Raw genomic sequence first — 26,315 nt, forward strand, 5'->3', positions numbered from 1 at the left:
GTGCTTTACCATTTTGCTTAACTAGCAGATTCCTGCAGACTCCAGACACGTCCCCCAGGAAAGCAACCAGAAGCAGCGCCGGGATCGCAGAGGGGAATGAATGAGGTGGGGGGGTTGGCCGCGGAGGCCTGACTGTTCGATTGCTTCTGCCTGGACGTCGAGCTGCGCGTGCCTGCGTCGGTGCGACTGGTGCTGCCTGGCGACGGGCGCGGGGCACGCCGGGAACGTCCGTCTGGCGGGAGGCAGCCGGCGCGCCGCGTGTGGGAGCAGGAGGCGGCAGGATGGTGAAGCTGACGGCGGAGCTGATCGAGCAGGCGGCGCAGTACACCAATGCCGTGCGGGACCGCGAGCTGGACCTGCGCGGTGAGGCCCGGGACGAGGGCGGGCCGTCCCCGGGGCCCCGCCGCGTGCGCCGAGGGCCGGAGCGTGGCGCGCGGGCCTGCAGGACCAGGCCCCAAAGTGGGCGGCGGGCGGCGTCTGCACGGTCCCGGCCCGGGACTCGCCGGGGCTGCTGCGAGATAAACCTGCCCGAGGTGGGGGCGGGGGGGGGTGGGGTGGGGGGACCTTCAGGCGGCCGACTTGCTTCAAAGGGGATTTGAAGCCTCAGAACCTGACCCACATCCGGGGCCTCCGTCCGAGGTGCGAGAGCCCGGGATGTGTCCCGTGGTTGCGATCCGTCAGTACGTCGAGGTGATGTCGTCAGAGGCTAGACCGGATTTCTAGCTGGTGAGGAAGGAAAGGAAGGCGGTGATTCCTCCCGTATTTCCTTCTCACTACCCAAAAAGCGCAGAATAGCAAAAAAAAAAGAAACTAATGAAAGACAGGGACACTCGGTATTAAAAGTCCGGGACGCACCGGAACGTCTTCCCAGGGACGTGGGAGAGGAGTCTCGGTGGCGCGTTTAGAGGTGACTTTCCCGTCGACCTCCCCCCCCCCCCCCGCAATGGAGCAGCGGGTCTCGGAGTCGAGAATTAGAAGTGAAAACCGAGTAAGCGGCTCCCCGATCAGTTAACGATTAAATAGGTTCACCTGCCACGGCCCGCAGCGCCTCCCCCTGCGATCTGGGTGTTTCTTCTGGGAGCCTCCCAGGAACCACGGGCCTCGTCGGGTCCTCCCCCGCCCTTGGTGGACCCCTTCGGGACCAAGGACAGCCCCTCTTCTCGTCGAGGGGGCCGGGTGTCTGGGGTCCCGTTCCGGAGAGCCCTGGCAGGACCCGCTGGGCTCCCCCAGTAGAGGCATACGCCCTCTCCCGGCTGCTTCTGCGGTGGGCCGCCGGCCGGCGGTCCCTGGGCTTCACCTGCCGCCGTTAGGGCGGCTGCGGATAATTTGACCTGTCTTGGCCAGATCTCTCTATTTTGGAAGACAGAGGAAGCCACATCCAATGCATTCCTTCGGTGAGGTTTGGGAACCCCGTGCTAGCCTTTGGGGTTTCCTCCGAATCTAGGGAGCTAATTGAGTAACAAAATAGGTGGCTACCGCTCTTGGTCCCCTCCGGGTGTTGGTGTATCTGCGAGTGACCTCCCTCAGACGGGATTGGGGTAGAGAGGGGTTCCTCTGGTCTAGGAGCTGGGTAACCGTTCTTACTATTCTATTGCCAAAAATTAGGGGATATTTTATAGCTTCGTATTCATTTTGAAATAGCCCCTAAATTTTGTGAGCAGTACTATATATATATGTATTTTCCCTTAAAAATATGGAACGCTTCACGATTTTGCGTGTGATCCTTACACAGGGGCCGTGCTAATCTCTGTATCGTTCCAATTTTAGTATATGTGCTGCCGAAGCGAGCAGAGTACTATATATTTTATCATAATGAACGGCTGTGGTAGTGCTGCTGTTTCTTATGCCTTTTCCTAGAAGACACAAAATCATGTGGTCCCTGCAAGTAAGTCCCACCTGCCCCTGTTGATAAGACCAGTTATTGTCAGTCTAGGTCACTGCAGTCATTCCTACAGGGAGTTTGGTTGGCTAGGGTGAATGTGGGAAACATCCGCATATTTTGGGGCATTTCCTTGGGTTGGCAGCATCGTCCTTCCAGGCTAATTCATAGGTTTGGGTTATGGCTTGAAATTCCTCTATGAGTCTTGTAGGGTCCTTTGAGAATGTACCTAGCCACGCCTTGCAGTCCCTCAGGTCTGGCGTGTGGGGCACAGGACCTCAGGTGATCCCCGCAGGCCTTCCTGCTGCCACCTGCAGGGGGCAAAGGAAGTCCTGTTCTGGACACAGCAAATTCCAGGAATATTGGGGTTTCTGGGTTTGAGTTTGTGAATGCAGAGGTAATACTGCCCGTCGTTTTAGGGCAAAAAAACTTCCTTTCGTGTAAAGGAGGAGGTTGGTAGCTAAAGGGAGATATGGGCATCCCCCACCTTCCCTAGCCCGAGTCTCATGGTTATTGCCTAGGGCAGTGGGCGGAAAACTCATCAGTCAGCAGAGCCAAATATCAACAGTACAAGGATTGAAATGTCTTTTGAGAGCCAAATTTTTTAAACTTAAACTGTATAGGTAGGTACATTCCTTATCGAGATAGTGTCCACACATGATATTTTGTGGAAGAGCCACACTCAAGGGGCCAAAGAGCTGCATGTGGCTCGCAAGCCACGGTTTGCCCACCAAGGGCCTAGGGGAAAACACCTTGAACCAAAAGCTGAATGAGGGAAGAGAGAGGGTAGAACAGATCTCTAACTCAACAGAGCGGAAAACTCTCAAATCTTAACACACATCTCTGCTTCCTGGGTCCCATCTGGGTATTTAGAAAGCTGTTGCCTTTTGCAGTGTCAAGAAAGGCATTTCAAAGATGCATAGGTGGAGAAGTTTAAACATAGTGGTAAGATTTTATTAGGGGAAATTAATACACCCTCCAGGACAAAGAAACAGGCTCTAACAGCAACTGCCCCAAGATTCCATATACAGTCATTCTTCCTGGGCCTGAGTTGGATCCTTCCCTTAACCAAACCAGTCTCATTTCTGGACCTTCCAGGGTACCACACCCTCTGTCAAATCTGAATCATTTCCCAGGCTGGATTCCACCCCTTCCTGTCGTCTTTTTGGCTTTTACTGGACACGTCTCAAAGTAGAAGCTCCTTTCCTTGGCCATCTTCATTTCCATTGCACGTGCAGAAAAGTTCTGCTGTGTCACCCGGTTTGTCCTATGCAAACCACCAGTAGAAGAATTTCCCTTTGCTCCCCTCTACATTCTGGCTACCAACAGTGCCTTCGGGAGACTTCCTAGCTGGCTGGGTCCTCAGGGCTGACGGCACAGTGGTCCCCTGGAATGTGCAAATAAGCGGGTGCATGCTGTCCTAGCGGGTCCTAGCAAATTAAGCTCAGTGGAATGCTGCCAGGACTGGAGCCTCTTGTTCCTCATTTATGCGCCAGTGTCTTGCGGTGTTAGGTAAACACTTTCTGAATGAATGACAGCGTTGAGTCAGATGACCAGGAAATACTGCTAATGTTGAATGTGCCTTTTAATTATATTAATACTTGCGTGCGTTTTTATTCTCCCCATTTCCCAGGATATAAGATTCCCGTCATTGAAAATCTGGGCGCGACCTTAGACCAGTTTGATGCTATTGATTTTTCTGACAATGAAATCAGGAAGCTAGATGGTTTTCCTTTGTTGAGAAGACTGAAAACATTATTGGTGAACAACAACAGAGTATGGTAAGTTCCCCGAAGAAGCTGGGGTCCCTGCTCCCGGCTACACCTACACGTTTCCCATTAAGAACAGGAAAGGGCTGCATTTTCTCCTGAGTACAAATCAGAGCTAAACTGGCCATTGGTCTGCTCCAATGACTTTCAACCTTTTTCATCTCATGGCATATGTAAACTAATTATTGTAATTATGCAGTGTGCCAAAAAGAAAACATATTTTTTTGCCAGTCTAACCATAAAGAATTAGGTAAATTTTGACTCATTCACACCAGACAGCTATTGTGGTGGGAGCTAATGTCCACTTTTTATTTGCCAATACAAGGAAAAAGAGGTCAATGCCCTGACTAAATAGTCAGAAAACCGCTGGTCTAGATTTATTTGCATCCATTCAGAAATCTGGTGTATTACATTCCTGGTAAGCTCATTTAATTAAAAACATGCAGCTTGTACATATTTGGGAAAAGGCATGTTTCGTGTGTGCTAACCATGCCCTTGCTGTGCAGCTGTGTGTCTTGTGCCTGAGCTGAAAATTTCTGTGCCGCCTGTGCAGAGGCCATGAAGCAAGATGGCAGTTCTGCCCAGAGTTTTTCCCGTTCTCAAGTTTCAGGAGATAGCGTGGTGACAGGAAGAGCCCCAGACAGCTTTCAGGAGGCATGGCTTCTGACATCACGCCACTTGTGTCACCCTGTGACCTCAGACAAGGTTTCCTCTTTTTGCCTCTGTCACACAGGGTGTTGGAAGGAATATCTCTAGAGGTCTTTCCACTTTGAAGTCCGAAATCCTCTGAGTGAGGACTTAGACAAAATTGTCAGCTTACTAGTCACTTCTTCTAAGAGTCTGTTTTGATTGTAGCCGTATAGGAGAGGGCCTTGACCAGGCGCTGCCGTGTCTAACGGAACTCATTCTCACCAACAACAGTCTTGTGGAACTGGTAAGTCAAACGGGGAGAGGTATTTAACGGGAGGAGTTAAAGGTACTACATCGGTTTTTTAGAGAGAGGGACAGATAGGGACTGATAGACAGGAAGGGAGAGAGATGAGAAACATCAATTCTTCATGTGGCACCTTAGTTCATTGCTTTTTCTTTTTTTTTTTTCCTTCATTTTTTTTGTTTTTTTTTGTTTTGTTTTTGTGTGTGTGTTTTTTACAGAGAGAGAGAGTCAGAGAGAGGAATAGATAACAGACAGGAACCAAGAGAGATCAGAAGCATCAATCATTAGTTTTTCATTGTGTGTTGCAACACCTTAGTTGTTCATTGATTGCTTTTTCATGTGCCTTGACCGTGGGCCCTCAGTAGACCGAGTAACCCCTTGCTCAAGCCAGCGACCTTGGGTCCAAGCTGGTGAGCTTTGCTCAAACCAGATGAGTCCACACTCAAGCTGGGGACCTCGAGGTCTCAAATCTGGGTCCTCCGCATCCTAGTCCGATGCTCTATCCACTACGCCACCTCCTGGTCAGGCTCACTTTTTTTTTTTCCTGTAGTTTTCTGAAGTTGGAAACGGAGGCAGTCAGACCCCTGCATGCGCGCGACTGGGATCCACCCGGCATGCCCACCAGGGGGCGATGCTCTGCCCATCTGGGGCGTCGCTCTGTTGCAACCAGAGCCACTCTAGCGCCTGAGGCAGAGGCCATGGAGCCATCCTCAGTGCCCGGGCCAACTTTGCTCCAATGGAGCCTTGGCTGTGGGAGGGGAAGAGAGAGACAGAGGAAGGAGAGGGGGAGGGGTGAAGAAGCAGATGGGCACTTCTCCTGTGTGCCCTGGCCGGGAATCAAACCTAGGACTCCTGCACGCTAGGCCGACGCTCTACCACTGAGCCAACCGGCCAGGGCCCATTGCTTTTTCATAGGTGCCTTGACAGGTGGAGGGGGACTACAGCAGACTGAGTGACCCCTTCATCAAGCCAGCGTGACATCAGGGTTTCAAGCCTGGGTCTTCTGCATCCCAGTCCGACATTCTATCCACTGTGCCACCACCTGGGCAGGCAAAGATACTGCATTCTTACAGAAATTTTGTTAAATTCGGAAAATTAGCTCATCCTTATTTTTCTTTGTCTTTTTATGAATTCTAAGGCCTGGGCCTGTTTCAGTTGCAAATATCTTTTTTCCACTCTGTAGGTTGCCTTCTGACATTCTTAGGGTGTCTGGACAGGTAACTTTCTCACTTTACTGTAATCCAATTTGTTGGTCTTTGTTTATATTGTTTCTAGTGCTTTTTTTTTTTTTTAATATTAGAGTGAGTCAGAGAGAGGGATAGACAGGGACAGACAGACAGGAATGGAGAGAGATGAGAAGCATCAATCATTAGTTTTTCATTGCGTGTTGCAACACCTTAGTTGTTCATTGATTGCTTTCTCATATGTGCCTTGACCGGGGGCCTTCAGCAGACCGAGTAACCCCTTGCTTGAGCCAGCGACCTTGGATCCAAGCTGGTGAGCTTTACTCAAACCAGATGAGCCCGCGCTCAAGCTGGCGACCTCGGGGTCTCGAACCTGGGTCCTTCCACATCCCAGTCCGACGCTCTATCCACTGCGCCACCTCCTGGTCAGGCTGTTTCTAGTGCTTTTGATCTGTTAAGCTTACCCTGCCCCAGAGTTGTAAAGAAACTTACCTATGAAAAATAAATAAATAAATAAATAAAATAAAATAAAAAGAAAGAAGCTCACCCGTGATGTCTTCTGAAATTGCAGAGTCCCGTATGGTGCTGCTCCCTCCAGGTCCTGAGTTGAGGTAGACCAGAATAGTGAGACATGCACCCGTGTTAAAAGTCTTACTACAGAAAAGGAAAAGGGGTGTAAGCTATCAGTGATTTTGTTAAATTGATGTTGAAATGATAATATTTTGGATAATACATTAAATAACATTAAAATGAGTTTTACCTGTTTATTTTTTAATGTAGTTACTAGGAAACGTTCAATGACATACGTGACATGCATTCAATTTTGTCACCGTCTTATTTATTTATTTATTTATTTATTTATTTATTTGAGAGAGTGAGACACAAGAAAGGTGATGAGAATGATCAACTCGTAGTTGCATCACTTCATTTGTTCATTGATTCCTTCTCATACGTGCCTTGACTAGGGGGCTCCAGTTGAGCCAGTGACCCCATTCTTTTTTTTTTTCCTGAAGCTGGAAACGGGGAGAGACAGTCAGACTCCCGCATGCGCCTGATCGGGATCCACCCGGCACGCCCACCAGGGGCAATGCTCTGCCCACCAGGGGGCGATGCTCTGCCCTTCTGGGGCGTCGCTCTGCCGCGACCAGAGCCACTCTAGGGCCTGGGGCAGAGGCCAAGGAGCCATCCCCAGCGCCCGGGCCATCTTTGCTCCAATGGAGCCTTGGCTGCGGGAGGGGAAGAGAGAGACAGAGAGGAAGGAGGGGGGGTGGAGAAGCAAATGGGCGCTTCTCCTATGTGCCCTGGCCGGGAATCGAACCCGGGTCCCCCGCACGCCAGGCCGACGCTCTACCGCTGAGCCAACCAACCAAGGCCTGTTTTTCAAATTTTCTGATTGAGTGATTGATTGTAGAGATAGGAAGGAAGGGGGGAGAGAGAGAGCAAAACATCACTTCATTGTTCCACTTATTTATGCACTCACTGGTTGATTCTTGTGCGTGCCCTGACCAGGGATTGAACTTGCAACCTTGGTGTGCTGCGATGATGCTCTAACCAACTGTGCTACCTGGCCAGACACCTTTGTGTTTCTGTTTGCCTGATGGTATCCCTTCTTTCTACTGTTTCCTCTTTTGTTTTTTCAGCTATGTGTCTCAGTTTTTGTTTGTTTGTTTATTTTAGGGAGAGAGAAAAACATTAACTTGTTTCACTTACTTGTATGCATTGGTTGGTTGATTTTTGTATGTGCCTGACCAGGGATCAAACCCCCAACCTTGGAGTATTGGATTGACACTCTAACCTACTGATAGCTACTTGGCTAGGTCTCAGGTTGTTTGTCTTTTTGGGTTCTTTTGTTTGTTTTTTTGCAGTTGGTTATCATTAGGCTATTGAAAAAGAAAGTTCCCTATGCGCAGTACAGCTAGTGCTCGACTTACGACCACAATTGGTTCCAACAGACTGGTCATAACACGCTTTGGTCGTAAGTTGAGTAGGCTCTATGTACAGTACTGTGAAATGATGTTATAAAATCTTGAATTCACCTGACCTGTGGTGGCGCAGTGGATAAAGCGTCAACCTGGAAATGCTGAGGTCGCCGGTTCGAAACCCTCGGCTTGCTTGGTCAAGGTACATATGGGAGTTGATGCTTCCTGCTCCTCCCCCCTTTCTCTCTCTCTCTGTCTCTCCCTCTCCTCTCTAAAATGAATAAATAAAAAGGTTAAAAAAAATCTTTAAGCCTGACCAGGCGGTGGCGCAGTGGATAGAGCATCAGACTGGGATGTCAGGTTCAAGACCCCCGAGGTCGCTAGCTTGAGCGTGGGCTCATCTGGTTTGAGAAAAAAAAAAAAAAAAGCCAACCAGCTTGAACCCAAGGTCCCTGGCTCCAGCAAGGGGTTACTTGGTCTCCTGAAGGCCCGCGGTCAAGGCACATATGAGAAAACAATCAATGAACAACTAAGGTGTTGCAATGCACAATGAAAAAAAAAAAACAACTAATGATTGATGCTTCTCATCTCTCTCCGTTCCTGTCTGTCTGTCCCTGTCTATCCCTATCTCTGACTCACTCGCTGTCTCTGTTAAAAAAAAAAATCTTTAAGTCATATTTTATCATAATTTTCTTTCATTATTGTTATATATCATAATCTTCTTTGTTCATTTTATGCCATTTGTATCATCTCTACACCATTTTGTTTCTTATTTTTACATTCGTCAGGTTTAAGTAAAACACTGCATTACCAGTCCAACTGGTTTAATATCTGCAAAGACAATTTCCTCTTGGTAGACATCTTGGGAGGGGTTTGATGAAAAATATCCAAGACACAAAACACAAATTGCTGTACTGAGTCTGGGATAACAGTTGAAATGGTGCACGCGGAAATGGTAGTGCTGCCGGAAGCTGGTCTGCACTGTCGTACGCCCAGCTGGGCAACGCTTGCGCTGCCAGATGCAGGGCAGTCGTGGCTAGCGATTGTGGTCATAAAGTCGAATGGTCGTGCCTGACCTGTGGTAGCGCAGTGGATAAAGCATCGACCTGGAAATGCTGAGGTCGCTGGTTCAAAACCCTGGGCTTGCCTGGTCAAGGCACATATGGGAGTTGATGCTTCCAGCTCCTCCCCCTGTCTCTGTCTCTCTCTGTCTCTCTCTGTCCCTCTCTGTCTCCTCTCTAAAATGAATAAATAAAATAAAAAAATTTAAATAAATAAAGTCGAATGGTCGTAAGTTGCATAAGTTGTAAGTCGATCAATATTTGTAGTTCTTTGTCTTAGGAATGCACCCACCCGTCATCCTTTTCTGCTCGTTCAGACCTTTGCCTCCCCCCCTTTTATGTTTTTGCTGTCACAAAGTATCCCTGTTAGTGCTATAAGTTTGTTGGTGATCTTATCTGTAACTTTGTGACATTTTGTTCTTTGTTTCAGGTAGAATAATTGCCTTGAGTATTTCCTGAAATGGGGGTTTTCTGGTAATAAATTCCCTTGGCTTCTGTCTGAAAACGTCTTAACTTCTCCTTCATAGTTAAAGGATAACTGGTGGACACGTTATTCTTGGCTGGTAATTCCTCTCTTTCAGTAATTTGAATACTAGTTTCCACTCTCTTCTGGCTTGTAGAGTTTCTGCTGAGAGGTCCCATGATAACCAGATGGGCCTTCCTTTATATGCTACTTTCGTTGCCTTGGCTGCCTTGGGAGTTGTCTTTCATTTTTGACAGTTTTAATAAATGCACCTTGGAGAAGGCTGCTTTGGGTTGAGGATCTAGCTCTCTCCATGGGTTTGGGAAGCTCTCACCAATTATTTGTTTGAACAGGCTCTCCTCCGTTCCCTCTCCCTCTCCTGGTATGACTGTTCTATTGCTCTTTCTGAAGGCATCTCTCTTCTCTCTGTTACTTCTAGATTTCTACCTTCTGTGTCAGTAATTCATTCCTCCTTGGGCATCTCTATGTCCTTTGCTCCCTCATCACTCTTTGCTCTCATTTGTTGAGTTCTTCCTCTCCAGTATTTTTGTTTGATTCTTTTTTAAAATTTCAGTCTCTTTGGTAATGTACTTGGTTGTTCAATTTTTTTTCTTGAGTGCATTAAATTGCCTGCCTGTGTTTTCCCACATATCACTAAGTACTTTTAGAACTTCAGTCTTGATTCTGTCATTTATATCCCAGTTTTCATGGGCTTAATTTTGATTTCTGGAGAGTCTTCATGTTCCTTCCGAACTGTGTCTCTTGCTCATTCACGGCATTGGTGTGAGGGGCTCCTCTTTTAGATCACTTCCTAGAGCTGTTTCTGTCATTTCCCAGTAGGTGGCGCTGAGTCACAGGTGTTAGCATTGTGCGAAATCCCGCAGGGGCCCTCACCGCTTCCGGGCCGTCCTCAGTGTACCTGCGATGCCGGGGTGGGGTGGGGTGGGGTGGGGTGGGGTGGGGGCTGTCTTTGTTTTCCCCCTGCTAGTGGTGACTTCAGGCCTCGTGTAGTCTCCCCTGTGCCCCGACTGGGGACCAGACAGCGCCAGGGTACCCCTGATGCACTGTGCCCCGACGCCCAGTGCCCAGGGAGGCGCGTTCTGGGAGCTGCGGGCTTTGCGTCTTTGTCTCTCTGCTTTGAGTGTGGACCGCGAGCCTATCACAGGCCACGGTACAACCAGCGGTGTTCCAGAGCTGCTTGTTCTCCCCTTCCCTGCCCCCGCCCGGGACCCTGCACCCAGCACCGCCCCAGGGGTTCACCGGTGCCCCCGGCAGCGGCAGCAGCAGCAGCAGCGAGGTCCTCTCCCTCTCCTCTCTGGGCGGGGGAGGGGGGTGCAAGGGGCAGGGCTGGAGCACGGAGGGGCAGCTGCAGCGAGGTCCTCTCCCTCTCCTCTCTGGGCGGGGGAGGGGGGTGCAAGGGGCAGGGCTGGAGCACGGAGGGGCAGCTGCAGCGAGGTCCTCTCCCTCTCCTCTCCGGGCAGGGGAGGGGGTGTAAGGGGCAGGGCCTGGAGCACGGAGGGGCAGGGCTGGAGCACGGAGGGGCAGGGCTGCGCACCAGCACCCTTCTGGTTTCTTGCCTCTCCCTGGAGTTTTCAGTTTTAGTTTTATATGTTTTCAGGTTATCACATTTGATGCATACCAATTGTAAGTTGTTAATTCCTTCCTAGTGAGCTGAACCCTTTTATCATTATGTGGTAATCCTCCTTATAGCTTATATTTTAATTTATTAGGATGGCATGGGTTCACAAAAGCATACGGGTTTCAAGTGTACACCTCAACATAACACCCTCTGCACATGGCATCATGTGCCCTGTGCTCGGGGTAAAGTCTCTTTCTGTCCCCATGTCCTCCTTTACCACCTCCACACCCCCCAGCCCTCCTTTCTGTGTCTGTTATGTACGGGGTCCTCGGGTGACGACACAGTTCCGTTCCTATGACAGTGATGTGACCTGAATTTGGGTGGAAGTTGAAACACACCCTAGCCTAAGTCACCTATCTTAACACAATTGTAACATCATCTAGAGCAGCGGTTCTCAACCTGTGAGTCGTGACCCCAGCGGGGTCACCTGAAACCATCGGAAAATACATAATGCATATCAGGTATTTACATTTCGAATCATAACTGTAGCAAAATTACAGTTATGAAGTAGCCACCAAAATTATTTTTTGGTTTGGGGTCAGCGCAACATGGGGAACTGTATTGCGAAGTCACGGCATTAGAAAGGTTGAGAACCACTGATCTAGACCATAAAAACAACTAAGCCACTGAAAAAGGAAAAGGACATAAATATAGTGTACTGTACACTGTACTGGTAGTAACAGAAAAATGAGTGTAAAAAACACTCCTTACCTTCATTCCTGAGGTTGGCTGGCACCCCGGAAGGGGCATTTAAGGTGGGAGAGAGGGACCCATGGGCAGGAGGAAGCTGGAGAGGCAGGAGAACCTGCAGCAGGTGCTGGAGACACGGGGTCAGGTGACTCAGGATTGCCTGAGGACCAGTCAGGAGACGCTGGAGATGATTCTACCTGTACGACAGGTGTTTCTTCTCGAGAAGCAGCTGATGTGGAGGGGACGGGATCTGCTGCAGGACTCTACCTGCTTACAGAATTGTTCCGGGCTAGTCTGGAACTAGTTTGCCCACGTAGTCCGTAAGTGCAACGCTAATGGCGTAAGCTGAAACACGTCTCAATTTTTTAGCCTTTGTGGGAGTGAGCATTGTAAACTTGAAACATTGCATGTTGAAACTGTCACAACCCAAGGACCCCTGTGTCCTGTGTATGTTTTTTACTTAATTCCTCCACCTGCTGTGATCCAGTTTCCTGCCCCCTCCCCTCTGACAGCTGTCAGTGTGTTCCTGTGTTCATGCCTCTGTTTCTGTTTTATTCATCAGTTTATTTTGTACATTAGATTTCATGTATAATATAAGGTCATATGGTATTTGTCTTTCTCTGCCTGGCTTATTTCACTTAGCATAATAATTTCCAGGTTCATCCGTGCTATCTCAAAAGGCAAGGTTTCCTTGTTTTTTATAGTTGTGTGGAATTCCATTACGGAAATACACCACTGCTTTTTTATCCACTCATCCACTGGTTGTTTCCAGATACTGGCTATTGTGACTAAGGCTGCAATGAAGAGGGAGTGTATACATTGTTTCGAATTAGTGTTTCGGCATTCTTAGGATATAGTCTCAAGGATATAGTCCCAATAAAGTGGAATTGCTGGGTCATAGGCAATTCCAGTTTTAGTATTTTGAGGTTGCTCCATACTGCTTTCCACAGAGGCTGCAGCAGTCTGCATTCCCACTAACAGTGCAGGAGAGTTCCCTTTTCTCCACACCTTTGCTAACACTTGTTTGTTGATTTATTGATGAGAGCCATTCTGGCAGGTATGAGGTGATACTTCACTGGTTTTAATTTGCATTTCTCTGATGCTAAAGTGACATTGAGTGTTGTTCCGTGTTGTTCTGTTGCTCTTTGAGGTAGGCCTGAAACGCTGTCATCTCCCTCCCAGGACTGCTGTCACTGTCCTGGAGGTGGTTTTGGTTGTTGCATGTTCATTTCCATTTGTTTCCAGGTAATTTTTTATTTCTTCCTTGATCTCACTGTTAACCTATTGATTGTTTAGTAACATGCAATTTAGCCTCCATATGATTGAATGTTTTTTTCTTATTTTTTTTATTGTAGATTTCTAGTTTCACACCGTCGTGGTCAGACACGATGCTTGATAAGATTTTAGTCTTCTTTTTTTTTGTTGTTTTTTTTTTTTTGTTTTTTTCTTAAGCTGGAAACAGGGAGAGACAGACAGACTCCCACATGCACCCAACCGGGATCCACCCGGCACGCCCACCAGGGGCGACACTCTGCCCACCAGGGGGCGATGCTCTGCCCCTCCGGGGCGTCGCTCTGCCGCGACCAGAGCCACTCTAGCGCCTGGGGCAGAGGCCAAGGAGCCATCCCCAGCGCCCGGGCCATCTTTTGCTCCAATGGAGCCTCGGCTGCGGGAGGGGAAGAGAGAGACAGAGAGGAAGGAGGGGGGGTGGAGAAGCAAATGGGCGCTTCTCCTATGTGCCCTGGCCGGGAATCGAACCCGGGTCCCCTGCACGCCAGGCCGACGCTCTACCGCTGAGCCAACCGGCCAGGGCCATGATTTTAGTCTTCTTAAATGTACTGAGACTTGTTTTGTGTCCTAACATGTGGTCTACTCTAGAAAATGTGCCATGAGCACTTGAATAGAATGTATATTCTGCCTGACCAGGCGGTGGCGCAGTGGATAGAGCGTCGAACTGGGATGCCAAGAACCCAGGTTCGAGACCCCAAGGTCGCCAGCTTGAGTGCAGGCTCATCTGCTTTGAGCAAAAGCTCACCAGCTTGGACCCGAGGTCGCTGACTCGAGCAAGGGGTTACTCGGTCTGCTGAAGGCCCGCGGTCAAGGCACATATGAGAAATCAACCAATGAACAACTAAGGTGTCGCAACGAAAAACTAATGATTGATGCTTCTCATCTCTCCATTCCTGTCTGTCTGTCCCTGTCTATCCCTCTCTCTGACTCTCTCTCTGTCTCTGTAAAAAAAATAAATAAATAAGTAATAATTTTTTTAAAAAAGAATGTGTATTTTGCTGCTTTGGGGTGAAATGCTTTGAAGATGTCGATTAAATCCAGTTGATCTAGTGTGTCATGTAAGACCAAGCTTTTCTTGTTGATTTTCTTTCTGGAAGATCTATCTATTGATGTCAGTGGGGTATTAAAATTCCCTGCTATGGGCCTGACCTGTGGGTGGCGCAGTGGATAAAGCGTCGACCTGGAAATGCTGAGGTCGCCAGTTCAAAACCCTGGGCTTGCCTGGTCAAGGTACATATGAGAGTTGATGCTTCCAGCTCCTCCTCCCCTTCTCTCTCTCTGTCTCTCCTTTCTGTCTCTCCCTCTCCTCTCTAAAATGAATAAATTTTTTTAAAAATTCCCTGCTATGACTGTATTGCTGTCCTTCTTCCCTTATGTCCATGAAAATCAACTTTATATATTTAGGTGCTCCTATATTGGGTGCATAAATACTTGCAAGGGTATATCCTGTGGTTGAATTGCTCCCTTTATCATTATATAGTGAATTTCTTTGTCCCTTACTGTAGTCTTTGTTGTTTTTTGTTTGTTTTGTTTTTTATGTAAGTGAGAGGAGGGAGATACTCCTGCATACACCCCAGCTGGGATCCAGCTGACAGCCCCTGTCTGGGGCCAATGCTCTGCCCATCTGGGGCCATACTTAGCAGCCAAGCTGCTTTTGGCACCTGAGGCAGAGGCTCCACGGAGCCATCATCAGTGCCTGGGGCCAATGCGCTCAAATCAATCAAGCCATGGCTACGGGAGGGGAAGAGGCAGGGCCAGGAGTGGAAAAGCAGATGGTTGATTCTCCTGTGTGCCCTGACCAGGAATTGAACCAGGGACTTCCACCCGCCCGGCTGATGCTCTACCACTGAGCCAACTGGCCAGGGCTATAGCCCTTGTTTAAAGTCTATTTTGTTAGGTATAAGGATTGCTGCCCCAGCGTTTTTCCCCCACAAGATTTAAGTTTAAGGAACTCATTTATTCCCCAGTGTGTTCAGTAGAAATGTATCAGGTGCTGGGCAGTAGGAAAACAAGAGACCAGATGAGTTCTTGCTTCAGCGGCACCGTTAGGAGCATCAGAGCAGGGAGTCGTGTCTGTCCTCACCTGTGGCTGCTGTTTTACAGGGCGACCTGGACCCTCTGGCATCTCTCAAGTCTCTGACTTACTTAAGGTAGGGAAATCACTTGTGGTGACAGCGAAGTCCTTTAAAATGACACCCTGACCAGCTTTGACCATATAACAGCCAGTCAGGAAGGAGTGCCTTCTTGCTGCACATCTGTACCTGAAACAGAGTGTTGCTGAATGTAAATCTTAAATGAAAAATGTCTTATACACTTAAAAAATTTATTTTAAAATTCATAAGTCTGACATTGAAGTTAAATGTAAATAGTAGTAGACTTATCGTTTTTTAAAATTATTTTTTAAAGAAGCTGACTTTTTTGTGTGTGTGTGTATTTTTCTGATGAAGCTGGAAACGGGGAGAGACAGACAGACAGACTCCCGCATGCGCCCGACCGGGATCCACCCGGCACGCCCACCAGGGGGGCGATGCTCTGCCCCTCCGGGGTGTCGCTATGTTGTGACCAGAGCCACTCCAGCGCCTGAGGCAGAGGCCACAGAGCCATCCTCAGCGCCTGGGCCATCTTTGCTCCAGTGGAGCCTTAGCTGGGGGAGGGGAAGAGAGAGACAGAGAGGAAGGAGAGGGGGAGGGGTGGAGAAGCAGATGGGTGCTTCCCCTGTGTGCCCTGGCCGGGAATCGAACCCGGGACTTCTGCACACCAGGCCGACGCTCTACCACTAAGCCAACCAGCCAGGGCTTTTTTTTTTTTTTTTAAGATTTTACTCATTTTAGAGGGGGGGGGAAGTGGGGGGTGGGGCAGGAAGCATCAACTCCCATAATGTGCCTTGACCAGGTAAGCCCAGGGCTTCGAACCAGCAACCTCAGTGTTCCAGGTTGACACTTTATCTACTGTGCCACCACAGGTCAGGCGTGGACTTATCCTTAACTTAAGGACTCATTTTTTTTTTTTTCTTGATTTGAGAGAGAGAGAGATATCAATTCGTTCAGATTGGCTGTACATTCATTAGTTGGATCTTGTACATGCCCTGACCAGAGATTTTTGGTGTGGATAATGCTGTAATCTGCTGAGCTACCCAGCCAGGGCTGTACTCGTTAGATTTTATTAGGATGAACCTGGTGACATGGGTGTGTGGACGGTATTGGCCTGAGTGCTCCTTCCCTTGCAGCATTCTGAGGAACCCTGTAACAAACAAGAAGCACTACAGGCTGTACGTAATCTACAAAGTCCCGCAAGTGCGAGTGCTGGACTTCCAGAAGGTCAGGCTGAAGGTGAGCCTTCTCTGTTGACCAAGTCGTCATCAGTTTGTTTTTGGTATTTGATATTTATTGCCAATTTTTTTTATTGCCTAATGCATTTTATTGGCTTGTAATAAAAATATGGGAAAGATAATGTTACATAAGATTGTTTTTCTTAGTGGAGTGGAAGCTGTCTGGTGTGGAGGGTATGGGCCCAGAGGTGGGCAGCCTCAGCCACACCGAGCCCTGTCTGCAGTAGGCTGCTCCAGGGGGGGACATCGTGTTAGCCACTTTTCAGCAACTCTCACAATTAGAATGGTTCCCTTTATTGGGAGCTTAGCTTTTTTTAAAACCTTTTTAGTTCTTTTTAAATTTTAATTACCTGATTTTAGAGAGAGAGAAAGGGGGAAAGAGAGATAGGAACATCAGTCTTTTTCTGTATGTGCCCTGACCAGGGGGAATCGAATCCGTAACTTCTCTTCGGGACGAAGCTCTAACCATGAGCTATCTGGCCAGGTTAGCTCATGGTTAGAGCTTAGTTTTTTGTTTTGTTTTGTTTTCGGCTTTTTGTATTTTTCTGAAGCTGGAAACGGGGAGGCAGTCAGACAGACTCCCGCATACGCCTGACCGGGATCCACCCAGCACGCCCACCAGAGGGCGACGCTCTGCCCCTCTGAGACATCACTCTGTTGCAACCAGAGCCACTCTAGCACCTGAGGCAGAGGCCACAGAGCCATCCTCAGCGCCCGGGCCAACTTTGTTTCAATGGAGCCTTGGTTGTGGAAGGGGAAGAGCGAGACAGAGAGGAAGGAGAGGGGGAGGGGTGGAGAAGCAGATGGGCGCTTCTCCTGTGTGCCCTGGCCGGGAATCAAACCCGGGACTCCTGCACGCCAGGCTAATGCTCTACCACTGAGCCAACCGGCCAGGGCCTCAACCTCCTTAGTTCTTGAGGAGCCTCTCCTTGAAACGGGGAGAGTGATCTTGCTTCAGGGAGCGTCACCAGAGGAGGCAAGACCACAGTGTCTCCTTTTGCCTTGAAATTGGCTTTTTGGTATTTTCACCAGCCCAGAATATTGCAGAAGAGTTTTCTTCCTGTGTTCTGAGGAATGCATCTAAATGCACGTGGTACCCCTATTTCCATTAACTCTGTGTGTGGTGTCGCTGTAGGAGCGTCAGGAAGCAGAGAAAATGTTCAAGGGCAAACGGGGTGCACAGCTTGCAAAGGATATTGCCAGGAGAAGCAAAACGTAAGATACGGATATCAACTTCACTCTACTTCCCCTTCAGAAACACTCTCTGTCCAGCAGCCTGCCTCCTACAAAAGTAACAGAGCGCCTGGGACTGTGCCCGTGGGAGATTGGCGTGATGCTAGTCGGTGACCATCAGCGGTCCGTGTGTCCCCTGAGATCCCGGCTAGGTTAGCAGAGCAAACATTTCGCTATTTGGTCCTCATGTGCTGCCATATATGTCCTGCTTTCTCTGGGAAGATGCTCTAGAGTGGTGTTTCTGAAGGAGACAGTTTCTTGTATCAGTTTGTTAACAAAGATAAGATACTACACTGGTTGAATTACTTTCAAAAGCTTTTGAAAGTAAGAGAAGCAATGTGCATGGGTCCGGATTTGACAGCTGTGCTCTTCCCTCCCCTCCCCAGTTTCAATCCAGGTGCTGGTCTGCCTGGTGACAAGAAGAAAGGGGGCCCGTCCCCAGGGGACGTGGAGGCAATCAAGGTAATATGTTAGAGCTTGGGCTGCAGGGAGCTGTGTGGCTCAGGACACCAGTTTATGTGAACCAAGTTGGAACATGACGGACTTCTCCCCACAGATTTTGGAATCCAGCTATATTTTTGTGTAACAGAAAACTAGCTTGAAGTTATTATCTGACCTGATTTTGTCCTGAGTTAATTAAATGATACAGTCGAGCCTGACCAGGTGGTAGTGCAGTGGATAGGGCGTCAGACTGGGATGCAGAGGACCCAGGTTCAAGATCCCGAGGTCGCCAGCTTAAGCGCGGGCTCATCTGGTTTGAGCAAAGCTCACCAGCTTGGACCCAAGGTCACTGGCTTAAGCAAGGGGTTACTCGGTCTGCTGTAGCCCCCTGGTTAAGGCACGTATGAAAAAGCAAGCAATGAACAACTAAGGTGTCACAACGAATAACTGATGATTGATGCTGCTCATCTCTCTCCGTTCCTGTAAAAAATAAAAATAAAAAAATAAATGAGGCAGTTGAGGTAGTTTTTTTCTGAGTAGCTCAGAAAAAAAAAAGTTTTTTCCATTGATTTCAGAGGAAGGGGGTGGGGACAGAGAAGCATCCACTTATTGTTCCACTTAGTTCCATTTAGTTGTGCACTCTTTGCCGTGACCAAGGGGCAGGGGTCGAACCTGTGACCTTGGCGCACCAGGACATTGCTTTATCCACTGAGCCACCGGCCTGGGTTGCCTTAGTTTTTCTTTCAAAAATTTACTGTTGTGTTTTTTTTTTTCTGAAGTTAGAGGAGGGGAGGCAGAGAAAGACTCCGGCATGCTCCCAACCGGGATCCACCCGGCACACCCACCAGGGGGCGATGCTCTGCCCATCTGAGGTGTTGCTCTACTGCAACCGGAGCCACTCTAGCACCTGAGGCAGAGGCCATGGAGCCATCTTCAGTGCCCTGGCCATTTTTGCTCCAATGGAGTCTTGGCTACAGGAGGGGAAGAGAGAGACAGAGAGAAAGGAGAGGGAGAGGTGTGGAAAAGCAGATGACACTTCTCCTGTGTGCCCTGGCCAGGAATTGAACCCGGGACTTCTACACACCAAGCTGACTCTACTGCTGAGCCAACCGGCCAGGGCAAAGATTTACTATCTCAAAGATCCTGCTTGATGACCAGTGAAGAATGCTAATTTTATAATATTGCCTCCTGAATTACCCAGTAACACAATTCCAGTAATTCAATTTGCTAACATTTTAGGACATGTGCAATGATTATTTTCTCTTCTATAAGGGGGCTTACATTTTTTACCAACTGTGGACATTTATGATTTGGTTTTTGGGTAAATTTTAACACGCCAATAAAATTCCTCCCCCACACAGAACTCTAATATTCTGACTGAGAAAGTTGCTGTGAATGCCTGAGGTGTTTGGTGACTAATGTGCTCAGGTGACACTGACTGTCCATCTGCACTGTGTCCCCTGCAGAATGCCATCGCCAACGCGTCCACTCTGGCAGAGGTGGAGCGGCTGAAGGGCCTGCTGCAGTCGGGGCAGATCCCGGGCCGGGAACGCCGCACAGGTCAGGAGTGCCATCTTCATCCTTCCGAGTCCCTGCTGCCGCCCCAGGGGTCCCACACCGCTCAGCTGCCCTGACTACAGCGCCTCAGTGCCATCCGAGTCCCTGCTGCCCCAGGGGTCCCATACTGCTCAGCTGCTGTGACCACGGTGCCTCAGTGCCATCCGAGTCCCTGCTGCCCCAGGGGTCCCATACTGCTCAGCTGCTGTGACCACGGTGCCTCAGTGCCATCCGAGTCCCTGCTGCCCCAGGGGTCCCACACCGCTCAGCTGCCATGACCATGGCTGTGAGCACGGTGTCCACTCTGATGGTCATGGAAGCCATTTAAATGCTCCTTTAAGATAAATGATTTTATATAATGGTATAAAATTGAAAGTCTGGACTTTATACCATTTGGAGGATCTAGATATTGACTAGCATTTTCGTTTTTTGGGTTTTTTTGTTTTTTGTATTTTTCTGAAGCTGGAAACGGGGAGAGATAGACTCCCGCATGCGCCCGACCGAGATCCACCGGGCATGCCCACCAGGGGGCAATGCTCTACCCATCTTGGGGTGTCGCTCTGCCGCAACCAGAGCCATTCTAGCGCCTGAGGCAGAGGCCACAGAGCCATCCTCAGCGCCTGGGCAAACTTTGCTCCAATGGAGCCTCGGCTGCGGGAGGGGAAGAGAGAGACAGAGAGGAAGGAGAGGGGGAGGGGTGGAGAAGCAGATGGGCGCTTCTCCTGTGTGCCCTGGCCGGGAATCGAACCCGGGACCCCTTGCACGCCAGGCCGACGCTCTACCACTGAGCCAACCAGCCAGGGCCACCGGTAAGATTTCAAGGGTCCACACTGGCAGCTGACCTTGACAAAACTACCAGTTTTGTCAAGTTTTAACATGGTATCAGAAAAGAATATTCATAACTGAACAGGCTAGTAAGCTGCTCCTCCCTTCCCTGACTGATGACACAGCTGACACGCCATGCGGCCACCATCAGTCAGGACATTCTGTAGCAGGCAGTGGGCAAGAGCTGGATAGCTTGGGTGACAGCCGCTCGTCCTTGTCACAGAGACGGACACAAGTACAAAAGAATGTCAGGCTCCTCACAGAATGTTTTTTTGGAAAATATTGTTAATTTTATAAAAGTACAAACATTAACATGTAGTGGGTTTATTGTTTTAACTAAGTTCTGATTGGGATCTGCATTCATGGAAGACCTGCGGTCCTAGATCACATTTGAGAACCGCTGAGCTAGGTGAAGGCAGAGGGCATCCCAGGGGAGGGAACGGCACAGACAGCACATGTGGTGGGAGGGAGCCTGGCGTGGCTGAACGGGCAGAGGTGCGTGCGCATGGAGCTCTGGCACCAGGAAAACGTGGCAGTGAGGATGCACGCGTGCGCGCCAGGCCGCAGGCACTGCGGGGCATGGGATGGCATAGGGACTGAGTTAGAATGGTGACGGACTTGGTAAGCTGGACTTGCATACAGCACCTTTGCGGTCTTTCCCTAAGGAGCTGACTGTCCCTTCAGTACCTCCCAGGAATAGACCGAGTACACTGAGTGCCGTGAGGGCAGCCTGCCCTGCCCTGCCCAGGGCCTGGCCCCGGAGCCTCACAGAGGAGGCACTCATACCAACTGAGCACGCTCTGACGCGCTGTGACTCTGGCTCTGTGTTCTCTTCCAGGCCCCACTGATGATGGTGAAGAGGAGATGGAAGAAGACACAGTCACAAACGGGTCCTGAGCAGCGTGGCCAGGGGCCCACAGGACGTCCAGCATGTCCACTTGGCCCCGCCTTGCCTTCTGAACCTGGAACGACAGCTTTGCATGTGTCAGCAAAGAGTTCGTGAGCATTGGGGAAATGTTTCAGACTGCTGCTGCTCGTTTTGTAATAGAAATTTTGAAATCTAAATGCTTGTTTTTTCTACACATAAAAATAAAGGACAGTCACTGTGCTGCCAGGTGGCATGTCAGCGGGCTGTGTGCGCCATGTGGTGTGGACACTGAGCTGGAGATGCAGGCGGGAGTTGTTTCTGACGCCTGCCGGTCCTCTAGAACAGGGATTTTCAACCTTTTTTGAGCCGCGGCACATTGTTTACATTTACAAAATTCTGGGGCACACCACCTACCGAAATGACACTCTGTTAGAATTTATTTAAAGTTTAAATAAATTACATTTATTTAAAAAAAAGTTAAATAAAAAAGGATAACCCCCTCATATATACAGTCCCATGTAACTCCCCTTATAAATACAGTCCCATGTAACATCCCTCATATATACAGTCCCATGTAACATCCCCTTATAAATATAGTCCCATGTATCCCCTCATATATAGTCCTGCTAATAGATACTGGAGCTTTCATCAAGGTGGTGGGTTCAAATCAATTTGGCAAATACTCTCCCTATATAGAGACTAGACAAAATCACTTTTAGAAAATGTTGGGTACCTGTGTAACATCATAAGTCCTCAGAGCATCTCGCCTGTCACATTGAGAAGTTTGCTTTCTAGGTAAGGATTCTGATAAATACTAGAGCTCTCCCTGAGGTTATGGGTTCAAATCCCATGGTCAGCTGGGTGCAGGGGCCTTGGTTCTGTCTGTTTTGATGGTGTATATAGAGATTTGAGCTCTTTAAGAAGATGACCCTTCAAGATGCCATATACAATATAGATAACATTGTGATGCATTGTATATCACCCTCTGCGGGGGCCTCTTTTAAAAAGAAAAAGGTCAAATATCTATATACACCATCAGGATAGACATAACCAGCTGAGGCTGAGGCTTCATCTAGTGGTGGCAACATTTACCTCCAGTCCTGACCAGGATTAGAAATCGGGACCATGGGGAGGAGTAGCAGCTTCAACTACTCACCAAGGCCACACAATGACAAGTGCGCGGCAGCCCGAGTGGGGACCTTCCTGGGTGTGGATGAGAGGCGGCCTACTATTGGTTCATCACTAGTGGTCGGGATGAATCCTAGAAGGTGATTGGTCAGTGAGTGTTCCCTGTGCCTGCACTCTTCCTGTCGCTGATACCTGGAGGGATTGTGAGGGAAATGTCTATGTTCAGGTGGAGGCGGCTAGCAGCGGGCCGTAGTTTGGGGACCCATGTTTAATTTCCCCACGGCACACTGGTTGAAAATCACTGCTCTAGAAAACACTGAGGTGTTGACATCTGTAGTGACGCTCAGGCTGCTTGGGTGCTGCCAGAGATCGTCAGTGAGACCCACCCTGCGCGTTTGTTAATCTGTGTGCAGGCTGACTAAGGGGCCTCACTGCGGGCCGCCAGGCTTCCACACACCGCAGGAATCCACAGCCTGGGAAGTTTTTATTTAATAGTGAGTCTCTGGTTTGAAGAGTCGGAGGGGAATGCAGACGATGGCGTTGGCCCCAAGTGGCATGTTTCAGTGTTCAGGGCCATCATGGGGGGCGGTTACAGCTGCCTCTGGGGAGTGGGCTGGCCAGGGCACGGTTTTTTGCAGCTGGATGCTGCCTGCATCTTCACTTTCTGTGGTCGAGCTAGGCTAGTCTGAAATGCCAGGTGGTGGGGGTGAGTGCCTCACAACCACCCCCAAAGCAGCCACTGTCCATGCTCCCACTGGCCCCGCACATCCCAGTGGCTCTGTGGCTCAGCTAGGGGCTCGGTTTCACCTATTCCCTTTTCCTTGGATAGCTTGGCTAACCCAGCACAGCCACAGGAAAGAATCACTAGAGGCTTCTCAGGCCTGTACTTACTGGCCTTTAACCAAAGCCACCTGGCTGGCCACATCCAAAGTCAAGGCCTGGGAAATAGACTCCTCTCACTTTCAGGCTATGGTCAGAAACTGACTTAATTGGGGCCAACCACTTATTCTACCTTGGTCAGTGATGGAATTTTGAGTCCTACCTCTGTCCTCTTAGCAAACAACACCTGAGCAAGTGTATTGAGTAATTGCTTGCTGAAATAACTGGTTCTAGGCAAGCCAGGTGAAGTGACACACCCTGATGAAGGGGACAAAGGTCACATTCTGGCTACAAAGAATGGGACCATGAGAACAGCAGTATAATAGGAACAAAATCCAGGGACCCTCACCAAGCCATTCTAATAACAAAACCTATTAAATTTCCATTAAATGAGCCATCTGTCATTCTGTGTGTACATATGCATACACACAAATGCACTCCACAATACAGTATACAAAGTTACTTTGTTATCGAATACATTTAAAATGTGAGTTGATGAGTTGTGTCGGTTTCTATTTTAAATCCCAAAGTCCCTGAGTAATAGGAAGTGCTCCCTATTAAAGAGATAGAAGCTAAATCTTACCATTTATTCCATCTTCATGATTCTAGACATTATAGGGCAGGGTCAGTAAGGCAGGCAAATGTGAGAATAGCTCCTATTTATTTCAGCATTTAATATTAGAGGTGTTTACCTGTTAGACTAGCTATTGTCAACAAGACAGGTAGTAAGTGTTGGAGAGGCTGTGGAGAAAAAGGAACCCTCATCCACTGTTGGTGGGAATGTAAAGTAGTACAACCATTATGGGAGAAAGTATAGTGGTACCTCAAAAAATTAAAAATAGAGGCCCTGGCCGGTTGGCTCAGTGGTAGAGCATCAGCCTGGCATGCAGGAGTCCTGGGTTCGATTCCTGGCCAGGGCACATAGGAGAGGCATCCATCTGTTTCTCCGCCCCTCCCCCTCTCCTTCCCCCTCCCGCAGCCAAGGCTCTATTGGAGCAAAGTTGGCCTGGGCACTGAGGATGGCTCAGTGGCCTCTGCCTCAGGCGCTAGAATGGCTCTGGTTGCAACAGAGCAACGCCCCATATGGGCAGAGCATTGCCCCCTGGTGGGCATGCCGGGTGAATTTCGGTTGGGCGCATGCGGGAGTCTATCTGACTGCCTCCCTATTTCCAACCTCAGAAAAATACAAAAAAAAAATAAAAATTTAAAAAATTAAAAATAGAACTACCATATGACCCAGCAATCCCTTTACTGGATATATACCCCTAAAACTCAAAAACATTGGTACATAAAGACACATGCAACCCCATGTTCATTGCAGCATTGTTCACAGTGGCCAAGACATGGAAACAACCAAAAAGCCCTTCAATAGATGACTGGATAAATAAGTTGTGGTACATATGTACTATGGAATACTACTCAGCCATAAGAAATGATGACACCAGCCTGACTAGGCGGTGGCTCAGTGAATGGAGCGTCGGACTGGGATGCCGAGGACCCAGGTTCAAGACCCCAAGGTCGCCAGCTTGAGCGTGGGCTCATCTGGCTTGAGCAAAGAAAAGAAACAAAAAAAAAACCTCACCAGCTTGGACCCAAGGTTACTGGCTCAAGCAAGGGGTTACTCGGTCTGCTGAAGGCCCACGGTCAAGGCACATATGAGAAAGCAATCAATGAACAACTAAGGAGTCCCAATGAAAAACTGATGATTGATGCTTCTCATCCCTCTCTGTAAAAAGTAAATTTTTTTTAAAAGGATTAAAAAATAAAAAAATGATGATACCGGTCATTTACAACAACCTGGATGGACCTTGATAACATTATACTGAGTGAAATAAGTAAATCAGAAAAAACTAAGAACTATATGATTCCATTCATAGGTGGGATATAAAAATGAGACTCATGGACATGGACAAGAGTGTGGGGGTTACCACAGGGTAGAGGAGGAGAGGGAGGGGAGGGGCACAAAGAAAACCAGATAGAAGGTGACAGAACACAATTTGACTTTGGGTGATAGGTATGCAACATAATCAAGTGTCAAAATAACCTGGAGATGTTTTCTCTGAACATATGTACCCTGATTTATCAATGTCACCCTATTAAAATTAATTTAAAAATATTAGAGGTGTTTGGGGTCTTTATGTAGAAGTTGAGTCATGTTTTGGTGACCAGAAATATGCCGTCAGAACTTAACCCTTGTGTATATCAGCCCACGGTAAAACTAGTTTCATAATAATGTTTCACTTAAAGTCTCTGTTTCCCATAACCTGTACCTTCCTTCATTCCTGCCTTGCACTGTGAGCTCTGAAATGTTCACTGCCACATCCCTGAAGCTCTGACGTTTCCCTGGATGACACCTGCTGTCAAGCCACTTTAACTACTAAGCTACTGTATAAAACCTCCCCCCAGGGATTGATTTTTACTAGTCATTTTCAACCTTTTTCTCATGGCACACCTAAACTAATTAAAATTCTGCAGCACACCAAAAAACATTTTTTTGCTGATCCAACCTGACAAAAATAGGTATAATTTTGGTTGAGTGGTAATAATTATCCTTTTTGCTCCAAAATGACTTAAAAAAAAAACACACAAAAACCGGCCTGACCTGTGGTGGCACAGTGGATAAAGCGTCGACCTGGAAATGCTGAGGTCGCCGGTTCAAAACCCTGGACTTGCCTGGTCAAGGCACGTATGGGAGTTGATGCTTCCTTCTCCTCCCCCCCCTTCTCTCTCTGTCTCCTCTCTCTCTCTTTCCCTCTCTCTCTCCTTTCTAAAATGAATAAATAAAAAAATAAAAACAAAACAAAAAAGCAGGTGCCTACTCACATATATAAGGATTTCTTTTTTTTTTTTTTTTAAATCCAACCTGACACTGATTCTTTTTTTTTTTTTTTTTTTTTAAGGTTTTGGTTGTTTTTTTTTAATTTTTATTTATTCATTTTTTAGAGAGGAGAGAGAGAGACAGAAAGGAGAGAGAGACAGAGAGAGAGAAGGGGGTAGGAGCTGGAAGCGTCAACTCCCATATGTGCCTTGACCAGGCAAGCCCAGGGTTTCGAACCGGCGACCTCAGCATTTCCAGGTCGATGCTTTATCCACTGCGCCACCACAGGTCAGGCTATAAGGATTTCTGGTACCAAGAATTAACCAATAGATGCAACCTTAGTATGTGGCGTGACCGATAAGATGCAATCCTAGCCTGACCTATGGTGGCGCAGTGGATAAAGAAAGCGC

At 48.3% G+C, this 26,315-nt stretch overlaps 1 protein-coding gene and 1 non-coding gene across 3 annotated transcripts; one reads left to right on the forward strand and one right to left on the reverse strand.

Moving 5' to 3' along the window:
• The first annotated feature begins 206 nt into the window (after positions 1–206).
• Positions 207–21,277, forward strand: SNRPA1 (small nuclear ribonucleoprotein polypeptide A'). Of its 2 annotated transcripts, XM_066239505.1 has the most exons (10): positions 952–1,241; positions 1,318–1,394; positions 3,513–3,660; positions 4,504–4,582; positions 14,932–14,978; positions 16,055–16,157; positions 17,292–17,371; positions 17,776–17,851; positions 19,297–19,390; positions 21,051–21,277. In XM_066239505.1, exons 2-10 carry the CDS (start codon positions 1,382–1,384, stop codon positions 21,107–21,109), a joined length of 699 nt encoding a protein of 232 aa, XP_066095602.1. In that variant the 5' UTR covers positions 952–1,241; positions 1,318–1,381; the 3' UTR covers positions 21,110–21,277. The 2 variants fall into 2 exon arrangements, with proteins under 2 accessions (XP_066095600.1, XP_066095602.1); XM_066239503.1 differs by lacking the exons at positions 952–1,241; positions 1,318–1,394 and adding an exon at positions 207–363.
• On the reverse strand, positions 1,688–1,791 carry LOC136311334 (U6 spliceosomal RNA). The gene has a single exon (XR_010726735.1). It is a non-coding gene; the product is annotated as a U6 spliceosomal RNA (small nuclear RNA).
• Positions 21,278–26,315: the final 5,038 nt, after the last annotated feature.

The sequence above is a fragment of the Saccopteryx bilineata genome, chromosome 7 (genome assembly GCF_036850765.1).
Source record: "Saccopteryx bilineata isolate mSacBil1 chromosome 7, mSacBil1_pri_phased_curated, whole genome shotgun sequence".
In the NCBI taxonomy this organism is placed as follows: domain Eukaryota; kingdom Metazoa; phylum Chordata; class Mammalia; order Chiroptera; family Emballonuridae; genus Saccopteryx; species Saccopteryx bilineata.

Coding starts and splice junctions, on each gene's coding strand:
- SNRPA1 (XM_066239503.1), top strand. CDS start 282: ATGGTGAAGCTGACGGCGGAGCTGATCGAGCAGGCGGCGCAGTACACC. Junction 4,583..14,931: donor ACAACAGTCTTGTGGAACTG/GTAAGTCAAACG, acceptor GCTGTTTTACAG/GGCGACCTGGACCCTCTGGC. Junction 14,979..16,054: donor AAGTCTCTGACTTACTTAAG/GTAGGGAAATCA, acceptor CTTCCCTTGCAG/CATTCTGAGGAACCCTGTAA.